Source organism: Bos indicus, chromosome 21, assembly GCF_029378745.1.
Source record: "Bos indicus isolate NIAB-ARS_2022 breed Sahiwal x Tharparkar chromosome 21, NIAB-ARS_B.indTharparkar_mat_pri_1.0, whole genome shotgun sequence".
Taxonomy (NCBI): Eukaryota; Metazoa; Chordata; class Mammalia; order Artiodactyla; family Bovidae; genus Bos; species Bos indicus.
The window spans coordinates 24,576,112-24,599,020 of NC_091780.1; the positions used below are offsets into that span (position 1 = coordinate 24,576,112).

The window sequence follows — 22,909 nt, forward strand, 5'->3', positions numbered from 1 at the left end:
TTATTCAGTGTCATATCTCTTTACTGTTGTCATGGCATTGTGCAAGCCTCTTGTTTCCTTATATTTCCCCTCCTTCCATTACAATCCCCCAGAGACATCTATTTATTGTTAATGTGTTAAATATACATCTGTCTTTTGTAATGTTGTTTCATGTGTATCTGCTTTGACTAAATGATACTGAATCTTAAATCATCTTCTGTTTTCTACTTTTCCCACTCAACGTTACATTTCTGAGAAGTACCCTTGTACTGAGCTTTGTTTCGTTCTTCTGTATAATATTCCATTGCTAGTACACTTGCCTGGAAAATCCCATGGACGGAGGAGCCTGGTAGGCTGCAGACCATGGGGTCGAGAAGAGTCGGACACGACTGAGCGACTTCACTTTCACTTTTCCCTTTCATCCATTGGAGAAGGAAATGACAACCCACTCCAGTGTTCTTGCCTGGAGAATCCCAGGGACGGGGGAGCCTGGTAGGAGGCCGTCTATGGGGTCGCACAGAGTCGGACATGACTGAAGCGACTTAGCAGCAGTAGCAGCAGCAGCAGCAGTACACTTTACTCATTTCCTGCCCTGGGGTTACCTAGGTTACCTCTGACAACAACGAACTTTCTAACTGGGGAAATAGCATTTTCTATACAGGGGAACAAAACCCTCCCATCTGCATCTCCCCCTGCCTCATAAGCCTTCAAAGAAGAAGGAATGAAGATTTATTCCTGATTCTATTCAGTTTGTACAGTCTCTGAGGAAAGTGAACATTCCATATCTATGAGAGCTGTAAATTCAAAAAACAACTCACAAAATGATGTTTCTATTTCCTGAAAGATCTGATTCCAAGGTTTCTGTCACTATGTAAGTGTCATGTTAAGTTTTTTAAAAAGGTAATTTTTCAAAACCAGAATGAGCTCTTCAGAAGAAAAAAAAAAGTCCAAAAGTAAGTTCTCAGCCTTAGTCAACTGGTATAAAGTTCCAAAAATACATTTAAAGGCCCAATGGCTGAGAGCAATCTGATTTTATAAAACACTAGACAGCTTCCTACAAGTTGTGGCTTAAATGTAAGCTGAGTGTAAAAGGACAGACTGGTATGCATTATAAAAAGCAAGGTCAAAAACCACAGGAACGAAAATCCAAATGGCGTCAATAAAAAATGACTTGGGCGCCAATATCTGCCAGAAAGTCTGCAACATCAGATGGCAATGCCAGTCCGGGTACTTTCCCTGAACTAACCTCACGTGTCCCACACAGATGACTGCAGGCAAGACCAGGGAAGTCCACCCAAGTACTTGGAGACCAGCATACTAGTCTTCCTCATTATCCCAAACTCTGAAATGCCATTTACATAAATCATGTAGATTCAATTACTAATATAATTAGATTTTGGTAATGCTTTCCTTGTGGGTTTTATGCATGTGTATTTTCCCCAAAATAATAACAGAATGAAATTATAGCTCTTCGAGTCAAAGAAAAATTTCTTTGTTCTAAATGGAAACATATTTCTAGAAGGAGACAAAGAGCATACAGGTGTTTATAATTTGGGGGGAGAGACAATTAATTTTTCTCCTTAATTTTGTCACAGTACACAGATAACTAAAAGAGAAAGAAATAAGACAGACTGCTTTGGGGGGGTTCAGGATTGGGAACACGAGTACACCCATGGCGGATTCATGTTGATGTATGGCAAAACCAATACAATATTGTAAAGTAATTAGCCTCTAATTAAAATAAATAAATTTAAATTAAAAAAAAATTAAGAACAAATGTACTAAAATTCTGCCCGTATACAGAAAATGGCAGGATGTTGGGGGAAACTCCAAAAGGAGCCTAACATGTTCCTTCTGTCCTCACAGACAACGCCATCTTTGGTGATGGACTCACAGCCAGGCGATTCCCATGAAGGTTGGAATCCTGACCAGCAGGGCTGATTGTGGCTTTCCTTGGGCATCCAGATACGAGAAAACCTATTCTACTCCCAAGAACTGAGCCAACTGAACTAAGCTGAGTCCCACTGTACATGTCCCTCCCAGAATGGAAAGCATCTCTTTTAACTTTGGTGTCCAAATGAAAACACATATTTAACTGTGTGTGAAAGCTAGAAAATAAATTAAAACTAAAGAGATATTTGTTGTTTTTCTCATGGATAATTAGAATCAAAAAGAATTCTTTAGGATTAGAATTTTAAAAGACATAGAATTTGAAAGCCTCCCTATCTCTTTGCTCTTATTTTGGGGTCCATGAGAGACATGCAAACATGTTTCCAGTTCTTTGATCAAAGGAAAGGGTGTTCTCTAAATCCAGTTTTCACCTGTTTTCAAGAATAAGGCAGATGCATGTTCATTAACCCCACTGGGTCCCAGGCTGTGGAGTAAGATGCTGCATGATTACACGTCTCTAATTAGCACACTAACTTTAAAGTCAGCTTCAAAAACACAAACATGTCATTTTTAACTCTGAGCTCTAAATATTTAGGAACAAAGCCTGTGCCTCACCTCCTCCACATGTCACAGTGCAGGGAAAGAAGTCAGTTTGTCTCCACTGATGGCTGATCGGCTGGTAGAAGAAGAACTGGACCACACTGTCCTTAGCCACAGTGTACCTGGTCTGGACAGAGAGAACTGTGATAACATATCTGCATGCAACGAAACAGCTCCTTCCACATCTTTCAACATGAGGTGAATACAATTCACCTAGGTAGATAAACGTGTCTATCACAACACACTCTCGTACACGAAGATTCCCAGAATGTTAAGATGTGATAGCATGTCAATTAAATTTGTCATAAATGGAATTTCAGAAGATCTTCAACCATTCCTCCTGGAGTCATTTTCCCAGGTAATTCCATGCTTGTGAATGAGTTCACAAAAATGTAGGCAGACTTAAAATTTATTGGCATATAGTTGCTTTATAATGCCATTAGTTTCTACTGTACAGCAAAGTGAATCAGCCATTTGTATACTTACACCCCCTGTTTTGGATTTCTTTCCCATTTAGGTCATCACAGAGCATTTTCCCTGTGCTATATATAGTAAGTTCCTATTTGTTATCTATTTTATACATAGTAGTGTATTTATGTTGGAGAAGGAAATGGCAACCCACTCCAGGAGCCTCGTGGGCTGCCGTCTATGGGGTCACACAGAGTTGGACACGACTGAAGTGACTTAGCAGTGTATATATGTCAATCCCAGTCTTCCAATTCATCCTACCTCCTCTTCCCTGCTTGGTATCTGTAAGTTTGCTCTCTACGTTCATGTATTCCTTCTTTGCAAATAAGTTCATCTGTACCAATTTTTTTTCAGAGTTTTTAGTTTAACATTTTTTCTTCCTGATACATATGATTTTAATTTCTATGAGAACAGGAACTGAGATGTAATCTGGGTTTGCTTACAACATGGAACATTTTAGGAATCTTACATTTTTAATAACAACATCCCTAAGCATCTTTTAGCAGAGCCTTCTGAAAGCACAATTACAGAAACTCAAAACGTACACAAATCTACAGTGTTTGCATATGAGCCTTGCTGCGTCTAGTTAACAGAGAGAAGGTGCATCGCTGAGCATAAGAAGGCAGTTACAGACAAAGATAAGTTTACTCTCAGATTATTTTATTTCAGCAAGTCCTCTCCCTTCTTCTTTCTTTTCTTCTCTACTGATTGAACAAATGAGTGAATTGATGAAAAGTCCTGGAATGCAACACAAAAAGAAAAATAGAGGGAAAACAAAGATTAAGCTTATGGGGAACAGAACCAGAAATGCCAGTATTACATGGAGTTAAAGAGAAAGAACAGAGGGACTTCCCTGGTAGTCTAGTGGTTAAGACTCTGTGCTTCCACTGTGAGGGGTGCAGGTTTGATCCCAGGTCCGGGAACTAAGAGCCCATGAGCTGTGCAATGTGGGAAAGACAGAAGTACTCAGTCTAAAATATTCATAAAGTTCTGAGCAGACATCATAAAAAAATGCAACAACAAAGACAAAGAGAAATTCTAAAAGTCATCAGAAAAAAGACGATTCCCTACAAAGGAGTGAGAATCAGAATGGCATCAGATTTCTCATAGGCAATAATGGATACAAGAAAACGAACACCTTTAAGACGATGAGGGACAATAGTTTTTAATCTAGAATTCTACAACCAAATTATTCACTACCAATCAATGATCAGTTGTCAACTTATGAACAATCTAAGATCAAATTAACAATCAGTAATCGGTGAACTAAAGTTTTCCTCAGAGACAAAATGACAGAAACTTGACCACTCAAAGACTAGAAAAAGAAACTACTTAAGGGTATACTGAAAAAGAACTAATATAAATGCATAAGAAAGTAATGAGATGCAGGAAGCAGTAATGATGAAATGATCAGTAAAGCTTATTAGTAAATATAAATAAGAACGGACTGAAAAAGAAAAGTTTGATGTACTTACTTATAAAACAGTAAAAAAGTTGTAAAATTATCAAATGAAAAATTCCGGACAGGAGATGTGTGTGGAAGAAGGGAGAGTTACAGGGATGGGATGAGGTTACAGAGTCAGAAAAGACTTCTAAGGAGTCTAAGAAGTTAAGAGTTTTTTAGATTCACGAAGCACCATGAAGCTCAAGCAGAAGAAAGTTACTAATTACATCATAGTCAAATTGATGAAAAACCAAGAGAAAATGGTTGAAAACAGACAAATAAGATACATTACCTTCTAAGGGACAAAAATAAGTCTGACAGCTGATGTCTCAACAGAATAAATGGAAGCCAGAAGACAGTGGAGAGGTATCTTCAAGAAAGAGTTTCACAATGACAAAGAGGTCAAGTCACTACAAGAGCTAATGATTCTAAAAGTTAGCGTACCTAACCACCAAGCTTCAAAATATGTAATTCACAAGTTGACAAGAATAGAAACAATACAGACACCTCCACAGTCACAGTGGTAGTTTTATCAGGTCTCTTGTGGCAACAGAATACGGAGATAAAATTCAGTAAGGCTATACTTTTGAATAAAACCATTAATAAACATGACCTAATTGATATATGTAGAACACTGTGCCCAACAACAGAAGACTACATAGCATACTCTTCCAAAATTTGCCACAAATTGTTTTCACAAATTTTGAAACATTGAAATGATATAATGTTCTCTGACTACAGTAGAATTAAGGTATAAAATGATGTGATTTCTTGAAAATTCTGACATATTTGGACACTACACTTGTAAATATACTATAAGTCAAATAATATATCACTATGAAAATTATAATACAATTTAACTGAATGATGAAGGGAAAGATTTCATATTAAGCTTTGTGGAATGAACTTTAAGGCATGCTTTGAGGGAAATTTATAGAGTTAAAATTGTATGTTATGGAAAAATTGGATGAAAAATCACTGATCTAACCATCCATTTAAAAAATTAGAAAAAGAAAAGCATATTGGATCCAGAGAAAGTACAGAGATGGTAATAATAAAGACAAAAGCAGACATTAATGATATGAGGATTAAATTGCATATTAGTGGCTTATAAACCCGAACAGTGTTTCTCTGAAAAGTTTAATAAAATTGAAAGCCCTCCAACATGAATGATTAAAAAAAAGAGTAGGGACAAATAATCAATGTTAGGAATGAGACTCACCACAGATTCTCTACATAATGGAAGAAATAAGACAATACTATAAAAAAAAAAACTATGTCAATAACTTTCAAAAAGCTAGTTGAAATAGACAGGTTCCTTGAAACAAAACTGACACATAAGGAAATCAAACATCTGACTAATTAGATAACAGCAAACTTGCACAAACTGTTACAGAATAGAGGAAGTATTTCTCAATGTATTTTATAGTTTATTACAGGACGGTAAGATCAGTTTAACATCCCCAAATCAATGTAGTTCACTATATTAAAAGGAAAGAAAGAAAAAAACATAATCACTACTTCTATTGCACATTGTACAAATGTCCTAAGTAATGCAAGAAAGCTCCAATACTTGCCACCTGATGCAAAGAGCCAAATCTTTGGAAAAGAACCTGATGCTGGGAAAAACTGAGGGCAAGAGGAAAAGAGGTTGGCAGAGGATAAGATGGTTAGATAGCATCACTGACTCAGTGAACATGAATCTCAGCAAACTCCAGGAAATAGGGAAGGACAGGGAAGCCTGGCATGCTGCATGCAGTCATGGGGTCTCAAAGACTAGGACATGACTTAGTGAGTGAACAATAACAACAATCCAAGAAAATTTCTTTAAAGTATACAACAATTGGAAAAGAAGAAACCAAACTCATTATTTGTGGGTGTCATAATTGTGTATGTACATAATCCAAAAGAATTCACAAACTATTAGTATTAACATGTGAATGCAGTGAGAATATAATGTCAGTATATAAAAACCAGTTAGATTTTCATTCTCCAGCAGAAAACAAATAGAAAAAAATTTAAAACATTTACAATAGCATCAAAATAATAATCAAATATTTGGAAATTAATAAAAAATATGCAAAACACACACACTGAAAATTATAACCATTATTGAGAAGAATTTCAAAAGAACTAAATAAACGGATGAATATACCATATTTATGGACTGGAAGACAATATTGGAAGGTGAATTTTCTCCAAATTGACCTACAGATTTCAAAGCAATTCAAATCAAAATCAGCAGAATAAAAGTTTAGAAGCATATTTCAAAGTTGACATGGAAAGGGAAGAAGGCAAGAATATCAAAGATAGTCTTCAAGAACAAAGCTGAAGAAATTACACTGCCAGATATTGACTTGTTCTAATGTTACAGTAATTAAATCACAATGGTATTGCTGCATATAGATGAATCGTTCAGAAGAGAGTGTAAAAATAGGGCCACACATATATAGTTTGGAATTTAAGATAGATGGGGAAAGGATTGTCTTTTCCACCTAATGGTTTTGGCTCAACTGGATAGTCATGGGGAAAAAGATACTGATTCTACTTCATATACAAGTATCAATTCTAGTATATAGCTCTCAGTGTGAAAGGTAAAATAGTAATGTTTCTAGACAAAAATATACAATAATATTTTTATGATCCAGAATAAAGCAAAGATTTTCTAGCCAGGATACAAATAGCTTACACATAAAGTTTAAAATTAACAACCTATAGCACAACAAAATTAAGAACTTCTGTATGGGGACTGGTAGCCATAAATACATTTAATGGAGAACACAAGTTGAAAATGAATTAAGAATTTAACTCTAGAAATTAAAAATATAATACCAAGATAAAACCCATGTAAAGAGAAAAGAAACAAAAACTAAAATTTACATGAATAGAATTCTTTATAAACTCTGAGAGTTAATAAGACTAAAATCTAGTTCTTAGATACCTCAGAGACAAGCCTTTGAATGGTTTGAACAAACAAAAATTAGACAAGGAACCAGAGAACATGTTTAGGAATGAAAAAGACATAGGTACAGGTGAGTTTGTTTTTTGTTGCTGTTTTGTTTAGTAATAAAGGAAGGCTATGATTACATTTCAAAAGTTAAATTAGAAAAATTAGATGAACTGGACACTTTTCAAAAAAATAATAAATTGCAAACGTTTCTACCTCTGTGATTCACGGCACACACTTAAAATGAGATGGAATTCTGACCAAGAGGAGTGATGAGATAGGTAACTTTTATTTTCTGTTAGACACTGAACTGTATCCCCCACAAAAAGTTACGTTGAAGTTCAAACTCACAGAACCTCAGAAATGATCTTATTTGGAAATAGGGTTTTTGCAGGTCTAGTAAAGCCAAGATGAGGTCATTAGGATGGGCCCAACCCAGTGTGACTGGTGTCCTTATGTTACCGACCAGGGTTCTTGGCCTCCTTGATCAATAGAAATTGATCAGAGGCAATATAAAAAATTTAGGCAAGTCTTTATTGCAGCTCCTTCTGCAGCAGTGGGAGAGAGAACAAACAACAGATTCCCCAGCTCCCTGAGGGGGCAAGACGCAATCCTTTAAATGGGGTGAGGGTAGGGGTGTGTCCAGGGGGTCAGACTGGAGGGGTGACTTAGGTGGTTTGCCCACCCCTTAGGTAGTGATGTGTGCAGGGGGCATGCTCAGTACTCTGCCTTTGTTCCTGACACCCAGTTTTGCTCCTGACACCCATTTTTGCTCCAGGCTCTTCAAAAGCGGCAGTTGGGCTTTTCGGTCTCTTTGGATCTTTTGTCCAGAATCTGCCCCAACTGTGCATGCACAGTTATTTTTAGCCCCATATAATTTATTTGTATTTTGTCACATGAGAGGCGTGCAATCATTGCACTGAAAGGTTCCAGGTCCCAGCCTGTCTCACATTATATAAAGTGAGACATTTGGGCACAGATGTGGACATGCACAGAAGCAAAGTGATGTAAAGAAAAGGTAGAAAAGCTGAGGATTCAAGAAGTGAGGAGAGAGGCATAAACATATTCTCTTTCATATCCCTTTCAAGGAACCAGTCCTGCCCACATCTTGATTTTGGACTTCTAGCCTCCAAAACTGTGAGATCAATAAACAGCTATTGTTTAAGCCACCCAGTTTACTGTGCTTTGTTACTTTAGGTTCAGGAAGTGAATGCATGCACTGACTCTGAAAACTGTTCTGCTGTGTTTTGAAATACATGTGGACATGGGGATTTAGCCACCATCTGCACCACACTGCAAGGCTAAAATCTTCTCTTTGAGAGAGAGGAAAACATCAAACCCTCTCATCCTTGGGTAAGTTAGATGAGCTGCCATAGCTCCCCAGAAAGAAAAGACAGACCTTGTAAGTAGAAAACGTACACAGTATCCAGAGCTGTGGTTGGAGGAAACCAGAGCCAAAGGCTTGCCCAGCTGAAAACCAACACGAATGTACTTAGTGCCACTGAGCTGTACAGTGAAATATGGTGAAATAAAAACATTTTTCATTTTACCACAATAAAAAACATTTAAAAAAAAGAAATGAGAAAATATTTTTCTACAGAAATACAAAATATCCAAATAGAAAAAAAAAGATAGACAACTAACATAAAAAGGAAGATTTCAGACTATGAGGAAAACTTTTTTTTTCCTTGAAGAGGCACATACTTTTTAAAGAGGGGAAAAGCCACCAGCAATCTTTATTAAAATAGTTAACCATGGAAACTAGATTATTCTCATACACATATACTGAAAGCAGGTATTCACAAACATCTCCTTACAGATACTCAGTAAATTCTTACTGAAAGGATAGCGCCTCAGGGTCCAACCAATAAAGCACACAGCATCAACTACAGGCTTGAGACTCTCTACTGCTACATGGTGGCCACATACACATATTGCAGAAGCAAAATAAGAATATCTCAGGGGCTCACATGCAAAATACTGTGACTCAGTAACAGAGTGACAAGAGTCATCCACTAGAGATAGATCATTCAGGAAAATAAGGATGCTTAGTGAGAAATCCACTGGGAAGAAGAAAAAGTGCACTTTTTCAAGAAAGGTCCAATCAAGAAAATACAGCTTCTGAAAAAGTAGTAAAAAAGAAATTCCATCTAATTGGTGCAGTGAGTTGCCAGATTTCAGAATCGGCACAATAGCCACAAAAGAATCCAGCAGGCCATGGATGCCTTCATATTTTACTCATCACATCAGAATATAGTTGTTTTCAACCTTCCATTTATTAAAAGTCCATGTTGTTGCTGCTGTTGTTCAGTTGCTAAAGTGAGTCCGACACTTTGCGACCCCATGGAAGCAGTGCAACAGGCTTCCCTGTCCTTCACTATCTCCTGGAGATAGCGGAGACGTCCATGAAATGAGGCCTAATCTAGGAACTGTATGCAAAGTGTGCCTTTGTATTTCAGTGCACCCAGGACTGAGCAAAATTATTAACAGCACTCTGTGGGGTAGAGGTGATGGAGGTGATGGAATTCTAGCTAAGCTCTTTCAAATCCAAAAAGATGATGCAGTGAAAGTGCTACACTCAATATGCCAGCAAATTTGGAAAACTCAGCAGTGGCCACAGGACTGGAAAAGGTCAGTTTTCATTCTAATCCCAAAGAAAGGCAATGCCAAAGAATGTTCAAACTACCACACAATTGCACTCATTTCACATGCTAGCAAAGTAATGCTCAAAATTCTCCAAGCCAGGCTTGGAGAACCAGTATGTGGACCAAGAACTTCCAGATGTTCAAGCTGGATTAGAAAAGGCAGAAGAATCAGAGATCAAATTGCCAACATCCGTTGGATCATAGGAAAAAAGCAACAGAGTTCCAGAAAACATCTGCTTTATTGACTACACCAAAGTCTTTGACTGTGTGGATCACAACAAACTGTGGAAAATTCTTAAAGAGATGGGACTACCAGACCACCTTACCTGCCTCCTGAGAAATCTGCATGCAGGTCAAGAAGCAACAGTTAGAACCAGACATGGAACAACAGACTGGTTCCCAATTGGGAAAGGGGTACATCAAGGCTGTATATTGTCACCCTGTTTATTCAACTTACATGCAAAGTACATCATGCGAAACGCTGGGCTGGATGAAGCACAAGCTGGAATCAAGATTGCCGGGAGAAATATCAATAACCTCAGATATGAAGATGACATCACCCTTATGGCAGAAAGTGAAGAGGAACTGAAGAGTTTCTTGATGAAAGTGAAAGAGGAGAGTGAAAAAGTTGGCTTAAAACTCAACATTCAAAAAACTAAGATCATGGCATCTAGTCCCTTCACTTCATGGCAAATAGATGGAGAAACAGTGGAAACAGTGACAAACTTTTCCTTCAGCTCTAAAATCACTGCAGATGGTAACTGCAGCCATGAAATTAAAAGATGCTTGCTCCTTGGAAGAAAAGCTATGACCAACCTAGACAGCATATAAAAAGCAGAGACATTACTTTGCCAAGAAAGGTCCATGCATCCATGATTTATCCATTATGCATGTATGGATGTGAGAGCTGGACCATGAAGAAAGCTGAGTGCTGAAGAATTGATGCTTTTGAACTGTGGTGTTGGAGAAGACTCTTGAGAGCCCCTTGGACTGCAAGATCAAACCAGTCAATCCTAAAGGAAATCAGTCCTGAATATTCACTGGAAGGACTTGATGCTGAAGCTGAAACTCCAATACGTTGGCCACTGATGCAAAGAACAGACTCATTGGAAAAGATCCTGATGCTGGGAAAGACTGAAGGCAGGAGGAGAACGGGATGACAGAAGCTGAGGTGGTTGGATAGCATCATCGACTCGATGGACATGAGTTTGAGCAGACTCTGGGGAGTTGGTGACGGACAGGGAAGCCTGGTGTGCGGCAGTCCATGTGGTCGCAAAGATTCAGACGTGACCGAGCAACTGATCTGAACTGAACTGAACTGTGGGGTAGGCTGGTTTTCACATTCTCTCAGTTGAAGCCAGTTCTTGCTATTTTTTTTAAAGATCAGCTGTTGTTCTTAGTTGATTGGAATGGAAAGAGACACAATGAAATACAAGGTTGATCATCATCAGGGACCTCACACACATTCTTAACCTCCAACTCAAAGGAGAGCCATTACTTGATTGCCTCATAGGCCAAGGAGAGATGAATGGAAACAGAGTTTCCAATCTTAGTAACAACACAGGCTGGGTAGTACTACAGTGCTCTGACCAAAAAAAAAAAAAAAGTAACCCATGGAAAAGGATATTTCCTAGAAACCCACAGAATTTGGACAACCTTGTAAGTCAGGGAAAACCATCAGAATTATTCTTGCTTCATCACAGCATCTCTGATTTGCCAAATTCTGTCCCACTAAGTATACCACATTCATGAAAGAAAATGGTTTTGGCATGGAAGTGAGGCTTTATTTATGCATGAGTCAGACAGTTGTGTGTAACACCCTCTTTGATGAATAATATATATTTTTTAAAAAACCTCTGTAGTCAAGAGAGATCAAAAGCTTTCCAGAAATTGAAGTTAAAACCCAGAATTGTTTATTAAATCTGAGAAAACTAGAACTCAAGAGACAGGAAAATAGAAGACTGAGTACAAGTTCAAACAGTGGCAACATGCTGCTAAAATGCATTCTATTAAGAGGTGAATACATAATTTGGACATAAAGGTGTAAAGTAATTTTTGAGTGTTGTTTTTCCATTGCTAAGTTGTGTCTGACATTTTTGTGATCCCATGCTCTCCAGGCCCCTCTGTCCATGGGATTTCCCAGGCAAGAATACTGGAAAGGGTTGCCATTTCCTTCTCCAGGAGATCTTCCCAACCCAGGGATCGAACCCATGTTTCCTGCATTGGCAGGTGGATTTTTTTTTTTAAACACTTAGGCGACCAGGGGAAGCCCAATTTTAACTACACATATAACATATGACTGTATTTCTAAGAATTAAATTTTAGAATATTATAAGTAAAACTAAAATCACTCCCCCAAAACACTGATACCCTCTAAAATAGCCACTATTTCCTCAGTGTTTTCAGTTTGGAATATATCCTCTCAAATCTTAAAAAAATGTATATACACACAGACATACATATTTTCATATATGTACATGTGTGTGTATACAGACACACTCAAAGTAAATAGTTTAGATGTGTATGTGTGTTTATGCATGAGGTCAATAAACAACACATTTTTCATGTTAATACCTTCACCAAACAGCACCGTAAAATTTTAACCTTTGTGGCTATTTTTCTCATCCCATCACTGTACTAATGTTTCCTACTCGGTCAGAGGTCTCTAAATTGACTTTAGAGGAATATAGATCTTCTGAGTAGGAATGAAAAGAGAATTTTTTAAGAGGTATGTTTGTGTTTGTGTGTGTGGGTTTTACTACTTTAGCATCTAATGGGAAAACTTTAAGAGAAGCAACCCAAGTCCAGAATTTATGAACAACAATGGGTGAGAGAGAATAGAAGGAAAGAGAGATGACAGTTAGGGCTTCCCCAGAAGACTTTCCCAACGCTGCTGTCAAGGAACGATGTTGGGTTGACGCTTCAAGGGTCTGACACAAAAGTCACTTCAATGTCTAGAAATGGCAAGTGATGTCCCGGAGTGGCAACTTAAACGTCTATTATATGTCTATACCTTCAACGTCAGGATCACACAAGGGCCCAGTGTGGACCATGGCAAATGAGGACGTGTGCCCTGAGGAGAAGGCAGCTGTTACCCAGCTGCAGCCAATTATCACCACGGTGGAACGCAAGCTGGTGGTCAGACCTTCCCATTTTTAAAGTGAAGCAGGGAAAAAAAGAACACTGGTATTATAATGTTAAAATCTCTTGATTTTTTTTAAAGGTTGACAATTTAAAACCCAAAGTTTCAAAACAACAAATCCACCCAGACTGACACTTGGCTGGTCACACTGGAGGCTGACTTTGCAAACAGGACAGCAGTTTGCAACTCTCCTCCAACTCCAAACATTTTTCTCTGCTGGTACAACCAATGCTTTGATGAAACTTTGACAATTTAACATAGAACAGTTCTTTAGAAGGCACTGGGTCTTCTCACAGATAAATATATTCCTGGCAATTGGAGCTCTTGTCTTTCTTCCCTTTCCATTTTGAATGAGTTTCCCAAAAGGGATAGATAGGACAAAACCATCCACTGAAACACCCCTTTCTGCATGTCTTAGGTATTTTTGGTTGTATCAGAAGAATTTCAGATTGTGTCACCTTGGAAATACATTGGCCACTGCATTTCACGTCCTCTGAGTGAAAGAAGATGCCCCCGATTTACCCGAGAGAGGGGACACAGAGCCCTGGTCACAGGAAAGAAGAGTTCTTGTGAGGGGACCTCGTGACAGGGGTCCAGACAAGTGCTCATGATGAGACATTACTGAGGAAACAGGAAAGGAAGGTAAGGGAGGGGCCTCTGTCTTCTCTGCTCTGCTTTGCAAGGAGAGCAACAGAAGAGTCATGGTTTAAGACATGGAGCATTTAACCACGGACCATTCTCACTGAACTCCATCCAGAGGTTTTAAACTGAACACAGCAACCAGAGACTACAAATTCAGAACAATCATTCCCTATAAAAATGAAGTTTGTTTCTTAACTATTAGGGTTGAGGAACAGAACCTTGAGAGAGTTGAATGATTTTTAAGAACTGACTGTCAAGGTGAAAATATTAATGACACATGCCCTCGCTGCCAACCAAACAAACTTGTTCTTTTTCAAATTCAAGATATGCTGGGCCCCTGATGCATGACATTTTATGAAGAGACTCGTCCTACCTTGAAGATGAAATCAGCCATCAGAGGTCCTGGAATCTTAAAGGTTTGCCTCTCTGAGCCCTTCTGAAATTCCACTGTTGTGTTTTCTACAACAAAAACTCCAGGGCTGTTAAAGCTGTGCTCTCCTTTGCTTCCTTGAAGTGTTTTTGATTCAATAACTAAAATTTAAAAATAAAGTTTTAATGAAAGTATCTTAAAAGCATTTCATTTCAAAAGATATTTTAATTTTAGTACATGTAATTGCATCTGATATCAACACAACATCAGTATATCCACTTGGTTTACAAACACTGATTCAAATTGGTGAAATAAATATAGAAGCTTTTTGTGTGTGCATGCTAAGTTGCTTTAGTAGTGTCTGACTCTGTGCAGCTCTATGGACTGTAGTCCACCAGGCTCCTCTGTCCATGGGATTCTCCAGGCAAGAATACTGAAGTTGGTTGCCATGCCCTCCTCCAGGGGATCTTTTTAGCTGTCTATAAAAAGGAACAAACAAGATTGCTAGCTCCAGTAAGGTCTACTCAACTCTTTGAAGTCATAAAGGCAAGAAGAAAACTTCTCTCTATATTTACTTCTCTCTATATTTTTTCATGATGTAGTTATTACTTAAAGGTATGTTACTAATTTTCTCACCCCTTCAGATCATACGCCTAGACTTTACTAAACTACAATAAAATTTGAATTTGCTTTGAGATTTTTTTATTTTGAAATAATTATAGATTCACAGGAAGTTGCAAAAGTAGTGAAGAGGTCCTGTATACCTTTCAGTTTTACCCAATGGAATGGTTATATCTTATCCAATGATAATACAATATAAAAACTAGGAAACAGACACCAGTACAATGTATGCGTATAGTCCTGTGCGATTTTGTCACACATCACTACAACCAAAACACAGAACTATGATATCAGCACAAAGATCTCTCTCATGTGTCACCTCTTTAGTCACAGTGGCTTTTTTTTCAAAATTTATTTATTTTTTCCCCGTCACAAGGCATGCAGTATCTTAGTTCCACGACCAGGGACGGAACCCATGCTCCCTGCAGTGGAAACACAGAATCTCAACCACTGGATCATCAAGGACGTCCCTCCCATTGGCTTTTAAATGAATACTAGTTCTTTCGGATCTCTAAAAAAACACTGCTGATGGTTTAACCAAAATAACACTACTTTATTTAAATGATTTCTTTCTTTCCCTTTCCTTTTTTTTTTTTTTTTTTTCATTTTATAAATGTTCCCATACTTAGTGGAGCTGATTCACCTGCACTTCTGGCTCCAGCTCTACTCCTAACTCACTGCCTTGGCTTTTTATGGCCTATTTCTAAAATGAGGAGTCAGAGCAGACAATCTCCCAGATCCTCTTCTCTGAAATCTATACTTGACTCACTGGTATCCTGTGGTTCTTTAACCATCTCGAACAAAGGACACAACAGAACTACAACTCCATTCAATCTAATAAAAAGCAACAAAATGATCTGGTTTTAAGAGGCTGCAACCCACATGCTGCTGTGCTTTGGCAGTTTTTTTTTTTTTTTGCTGATTTCTCTCTGCCACTGGAATAGCTGCAGGAATTCAAGTGCCCTGGACAGACTGTGTAACAGGCATTAGGAGACATCCCTGATTATCCCTGACAGGCAGGCTGGGAACTTTTCTGGGAAAATTCAAAGACTGGACACAGGCTCCTTGATCTGCAGGAGTCATTAGCGGTCAAAGAATAATTCTGGCTACTCTCAGGCACACAAAACCCCAACCACTTTGGCCCTGATCTCCGTGACTGCAATAGATTTTTGGAAAGTGTGAGATTAAATTCATTTCCTAGTTCCAATGAAGATATAAAACTGAATGCTATAAAGCGAGTTGTCAGTAAAAATGAGATGGGGAAACTAGAGATGGTAAGAGGGCCCTACACTGGATGAATTAGACCTTGAAATTAAAGGAGGAAAAAATCATGAGCATTCAGGTAATATCAAAACATGATATAAAGTTGGGCAAAATCCATCACTACAAAGAAGAAGGCATACAAAACACCAAGTTTCTAGATGGAAATTGAGCCTGAAGGGACTTGATTAAATTCAAGTAGTGTCCGATGGATTCGGCGGCTGTGTTGGGGCAGTGATTGTTTTACCACTGAGCTGACCTTCTGCATCACAGCTTGCCAAGCTCCATCTGGTTGCAGAGTTATGGCTGCGGCGGTGGCGGGGAGGGGGGTGGGGGTCAGAATCTGGAAAGGCGATCTAGGGGGAAGGGAAGACCAACATGACATCTATCTTTTGAACCATTTCTTCATTTGGTTTTCATTGTTTTTAATGTTTATTTAATTATCTACTTGGGCTTCCCATGTGGTGCTAGTGGTAAAGAACCCGCTTGCCAATGCAGGAGATAAAAGAGACTTGTGTTCGATCTGATCCTTGGGTTGGGAAGATCCCCTAGAGGAGAGCATGGCAACCCACTCCAGTATTCTTGTCTGGAGAATCTGATGGACAGATGAGCATAGGGTCACAGAGTTGGACACAACTGAAGTGACTTAGCACACACACATGCAAGTATCTACTGCATTTTCTGCCTCCTTTAATTTTTTTTTTCATGACATTTTGTTGTTCTTTTGTTTTCATTTATTTTTAGGCCATGCCATACAGCATATGGGACCTTAGTTCCCCAACCAGGGACTGAACCCATGGTCCCTGCATTGGTAATGCTGAGTCTTAACCACCAGACCACCAGGGAAGTCCTTGAGGTTTTGGTTTTTGATTCTGAGTCCATTCTATTAACTTCAATGGTGTCCAAGATCTTTAGTGATGAAGATGTGAGAATACAAGGTGCAAAACCAGTTTTCAAGTGCATGTGAATTACCCAAACTACTCCTCTCCTCCACTTCTCATAAAATATCTTTATTCCAATTATTTCAAAAGGTTTCCCACTCTCTGGGTCACAAACCCTGGCTGCATACACAGGAGGTCAAAAGCAGGTGCCCTGACATCAACTGCATGACTTGATTCAGAAATGGGTGGTCAATAAAGCTAAGGGAAGCTCTCTGATGAAGCCACCTTTTGACGGTTTGTGGATCCCAACACTGCTGACACTTCGGATTAACAAGGCCACTGTGATGAATTCACAGTGAAGCAGAGGCCAGTGTTGTTCTTCAGAAGTCATCATTTTTATGGGGGATAAACTTGCTTCTCCTTAGTGCCTATGCCTCTTAAAAGTAATTGGCAGAAAGGGGTTTTTGAAAATCAACAATTCAGACAATGTGTTGATTTATGGATATGTTTTTTAAGTTGTTTTTTTTAATTAATTATTTATTTATTTAAATTGGAGGATAATTACAATCTTGTGATGGTTTTTGCCATATATCAACATGAATCAGCCGTAAGTAAATATGTGCCCCCCATCCTGAATCACCGCCCCCCACCTCCTCCCCACCCTATCCCTCCAGGCTGTCCCAGAGTGCCCTGGGTGCTTCACGTATCAAACCCACATTTGTCATCCATTCTACATGTGGCACTGTACAGGTTTCAGTGCTATTTTTTCAAATTAAGGTCCAACACCTGGTGAATGTGCTGCAGGCTTACACTGTGATGTGCAATCCACAGCTCATGAGAACTGCACTCACAGCCCTTCAATCCTCAGAGCTCTCAAGGACCCTCTGCATTCCTATAGTAGGACAGCTAGTGCTGGGTAAAGACCCCAGGAGATGTATAAATGCTCCCACACTGAGAAAGGCAGAGGATAACAGCCTCTTTTCCTGCTGCCACTGCTGCCTTCTTTCTCCTCTTCAGGCTTAAATGACTGGGGTTGCAGACAAGAGTCAAGGAAGAGATGCTATGCATAGTCAAATAGATGAAAGAGAAATATCCTATGATATCGCTTACATGAAATCTTAAAGAAAGATACAAACAAGCTTTGGCATTTGTTAGCTGGCTTAACAAAGACATATATTGGAAATCCCCTTATCCTCTGCTGCTTAATCTGAAGAACGAAGTTGTGTTGTCGTAAGAATAAATAAAATTACATACCAGGAAGAAAAAAAAGAGGATCAGAAACCAAGATGCTCTTTTATCCCCAAATCTTCACAACTCAAGTCTATAATAGTACCTTTACATATTTTGATCCATATTAGTTATTTTTAAAAGAAATGACTAGAAAGATGATGAATGCTCCTAACTGCTTTAGCTGAAAGGCCTGCCCTGAGAAGTATCAGTCCAGGCTTCTTTTGAAAGAGACAGGGTCATGCTAATTATCCCAAGAGGTCTCAAATTCTAAGAAGACCACAAAGTATTGTTAGGTAAACATGTAATGAGCATTTAGCATGGCTGCCTTGGTTATAAATACATCAAACTTATGCTTCGAGTTGTATTTTATAGTGTATGCACACTTTACTCAGCATCCATTTCCTTTGATGAGTCATTATGCTCAAGCTTATATTTATACGTCTCTATACAGTGAGTCCCCTAAATATAAACCTTCAAGTTGCAAACTTTCAGAGATCAGAATGTGTGTTCACATGTCCAATCAATAAGTTAGTTCACATGTCTGGCATACATCGTCAAATGTGTGCATCCTCTACAAGTGATCATGCTGTGTGCAAGTAGAGCAGTACAGCATCTTTATTTCAAGCCCAGGATGTCCAGAAGCAAGCATAAAATAGCAGTGATGTAGCTGGTACAGTGTAGTCAATTGTGTTAGTTGCGTACCTAGGGTAACTTTGTTGGACTTACAAAACACTCTTAGGATGGACCTTGTTTGTATGAAAGGAACTTACTGTATATGGTCATCAGACAGCATTTAGAGGACCAAAAAAAAAAAAAAAAAAAAACAATTTTTATAATCAATAATGGAGGTTTTCAGTTTATGGCATCTTGCCTTCTCCAGTTTATTGCCAGTCAACATATTTCATGTTGAGGTTTTGATTCAATAAAATCCCTTTTGCAATAACCCTCTTATTATTTCCATTTTTGAAATTTTAGGGAAATCTGGAGCTGTGTGCTTGATATAATACTGAGGCCAAGCTTGCAAAAGGACTGGAAATTCAGGCTCTAATCACCTTGAGGCAATATGTAAGATGGATATTCTGTAATTAAATTCCACAGCAAAGAGATTAACATGTTACTGAGTGTCCTCAGTTTTTAATGATGTAGCCTTTTGGAGGGTGGCACTTAATACAGATCTTAAAAAGAATGATTTATTACTGCAAAGTCAGCTTGATTTCAGGACTATATCTTTGGAATAAAATTAAGAAAACACTTGTACAAATCAAGAAAATAAAGCCACATCTACATTAAGATGTTAAGAAATGCTAACTAATTCCTTTGTAGATGAAGCCAGTTCAGTCTCTTCACTGGCAGAGAAAGGCAACTTTCAGAAACACTTCTGAGCCAGTTTTGAGAATATTCAGACGGAGAAATACTCCAAGCAAGAGATCTTACCACCTTTGGAGAAATGGGAATATTTTTGAGCTCTGTTCTTGGGACAGTGCCAGTCTTGAGTATTAAAGTTATATTTAATATGCCAGAACAGGTATGTATATAAATGAGTAGTTTACCTCAAAGTATTTATCTTTACTAAACCTGTTTACTGCCTACTTATTCTGTTTTTTGAGCTTATTAAGCTCTCTTTAGAGATGAATTTTAAAGAACTGTCTTTAGTATCATGAGAAAATCAGGCCCAGGCTTTGCATATTTTTATTTTCTAAAATATCTTATTGATATGCTGTAAAATTCACATGCCATAAAATTCACTCATTTAAAATATAGTTTTGTGGTTTCAGCATATTCACAGAATTGTGAAACCATCACCACAATCTAAGTTTAGCACATTTTTGACACCAGTTCTCCAAAGAAACCCCATATCCATTAACAGTCCCCAGACCTGCCACCAACCCAACTCACCCTCGCCCTACGCAAGTGCCAACCAACTTTCTGTCTCCTTAGATTTGCTTACACTGGACACTTTATATAAAGACAATCATATAGTAATAATACGTGGCCTTTTTGTGACTGACTTCTTTCACTTAGCACAATGTTTTCAAATATCGTATCTATTGTAGCAGGCTTCCCGTGGCGTTAGTCATAAAGAACTTGCCTGCCAATGCAGGAGATATAAGAGACTTGGGTTCCATTTTTAAGTAGGGAAGTTCCTCTGGAGTAGGAAATGGTAGCCCACTCCAGTATTCTTGCCTGGAGAATCCCATGCACAGAGGAGCCTGGTAGGCTACAGTCCACAGGGTCACAAAGACTCGAACATGACTGAGCACAGAAACATCTATTGTAGCACATGTCAGGGACTTCATTCTTTGTTATAGTCAAATAATATTCTACATACGCCACATTTTATTTACCCATTCATCTGTTAATGGATATCTGGGCTGTTTTCACATCTTGGCTATTATGAATTATACTGCTATGAATATCCAAGCTAGGCTTCAGCAATACGTGAACCGTGAACTTCCAGATGTTCAAGCTGGTTTTAGAAAAGGCAGAGGAAGCAGAGATCAAATTGCCAACATCCGCTGGATCATCAAAAAAGCAAGAGAGTTCCAGAAAAACATCTATTTCTGCCTTATTGACTATGCCAAAGCCTTTGACTGTATGGATCACAATAAACTGTGGAAAATTCTTCAAGAGATGGGAATACCAGACCATCTGACCTGCCTCTTGAGAAACCTATATACAGGTCAGGAAGCAACAGTTAGAACTGGACATGGAACAACAGACTAGTTCCAAATAGGAAAAGGAGTATGTCAAGGCTGTATATTGTCACCCTGCTTATTTAACTTCTATGCAGAGTACATCATGAGAAATGCTGGTCTGGAAGAAGCACAAGCTGGAATCAAGATTGCCAGTAGAAATATCAATAACCTCAGATATGCAGATGACACCACCCTTATGGCAGAAAGTGAAGAGGAACTAAAAAACCTCTTGATAAAAGTGCAAGAGGAGAGTGAAAAAGTTGGCTTAAAGCTCAACATTCAGAAAACAAAGATGATGGCATCTGGTCCCACCACTTCATGGGAAATAGATGGGGAAACAGTGGAAACAGTGTCAGACTTTATTTTTTCTGGGCTCCAAAATCACTGCAGATGGTGACTGCAGCCATGAAATTAAAAGACGCTTACTCCTTGGAAGGAAAGTTATGACAAATCTAGATAGCATATTCAAAAGCAGAGACATTACTTTGCCAACAAAGGTCCATCTAGTCAAGGCTCTGGTTTTTCCTGTGGTCATGTATGGATGTGAGAGTTGGACTGTGAAGAAGGCTGAGCACTGAAGAATTGATGCTTTGAACTGTGGTGTTGGAGAAGACTCTTGAGAGTCCCTTGGACTGAAAGGAGATCCAACCAGTCCATTCTGAAGGAGATCAGCCCTGGGATTTCTTTGGAAGGACTGATGCTAAAGCTGAAACTCCAGTACTTTGGCCACCTCATGCGAAGAGTTGACTCATTGGAAAAGACTCTGATGCTGGGAGGGATTGGGGGCAGGAGGAGAAGGGGACGACAGAGGATGAGATGGCTGGATGGCATCACTGACTCGATGGACATGAATTTGGGTAAACTCTGGGAGTTGGTGATGGACAGGGAGGCCCGGCGTGCTGCAATTCATGGGGTCGCAAAGAGTCGGACACGACTGAGCGACTGAACTGAACTGAATATTTAGTACTTAATAGTTTTGAACCAAAATGTTATTTTACAACGTGATCATTCAAATCACTCACAGAATTTGGATCTAAATGATTTTCCCCTGTTTTCAAACATCAAGTTGGCGTTTACAAGGATGAAGATTTATTCTCATTGAGTTGTGGGCTGGGACTCCCCTGGTGGCCCAGTGGCTAAGACTCTGTGCTCCCAATGCAGGGGCTCGGGTTCCATCCCTGGTCAGGGAACTAGATCCCACATGCCACAATTGAAGATCCTACGTGCCACAACTAAGACCTAGCACAGCCAAATAAACTTTAAAAAAGAAAGAGCTCTGGTGGGCTTTAAGCCATTTTCAGAAGAAGTCTTAAAAGATGTTTTGATGCATCATTCTAGAGAAAGCCTTGAGTGAACTGATCATTATATGGTTTTAAACATTTTAATATTTTAAATAGATCAGTCACACTTTTTTAGTCATAATTCATACAATAAAGTAGGGTTAAAAAAAGACTTTCCAATAATGGCTCACTCTCACTGTCCTAAACATATTCTCTTCCTTCCCTATTTAGGCCATAATGTACTATGGAATTTCTTTTTTTTTTTTAATTTTTAATCTATATCCTTGGTGACGAACACATTTTGATATAAACATTCCTCAAAGGACATTGCTGGTTAGAACATCAGTATTGAATCTAAAGTATACAAACATATACACACACATGCACATACACACTTGAAAGCTACAGAAAATGTACAATGCTGTGGCCCTGAGACATTCTTACAACTTGAAAATCTAAGATGGTGGCTCAGGAGAAACAAAAGGGCAAACTATGCAGCATTTTAATCCCGTGGACCTTGATTTGTGTGGTTTTAAAATAGCTATATTTATAACTACTTAGTGTTTTGTACTTTTTACAGAAAGATAGAGCTGAACACAGTGAGCTTCTTCAAGGCCAGGGACCCAGTCTTGGCAGAGACTCAACTTCCCCAGAAAAAGACTAAGAAAGTCCTTCGCATGGCCACAGGAAACCCTGGGAGGGAACTATACAAACTTCGGTATTCCCAGTTTCTTTGGGTCCTAAGAGACCAGAAAGGGCTCCCCTTGTAGCTCAATTGGTAAATCATCTGCCTGCAATGCAGGAGACACAGGTT

The 22,909-nt window shown here is 38.7% G+C and overlaps 1 protein-coding gene across 8 annotated transcripts in view; it reads right to left on the reverse strand.

The window, feature by feature from the left end:
- The window catches only part of ADAMTSL3 (ADAMTS like 3), a 380,959-nt gene that overhangs the window by 162,865 nt on the left and 195,185 nt on the right, over window positions 1-22,909 (reverse strand). For all 8 annotated transcript variants that reach the window (XR_011562580.1, XR_011562581.1, XM_070775206.1 and 5 more), the window contains 2 exons: window positions 14,131-14,288; window positions 2,485-2,596 (listed from right to left, as the gene is read on the reverse strand). Coding sequence is in view for 6 of the 8 variants with exons in the window: in XM_070775206.1 (XP_070631307.1) it covers window positions 2,485-2,596; window positions 14,131-14,288 (270 nt within the window). In the remaining 2 variants the exon portion in view is untranslated. The remainder of the gene's footprint in view (window positions 1-2,484; window positions 2,597-14,130; window positions 14,289-22,909) is intronic.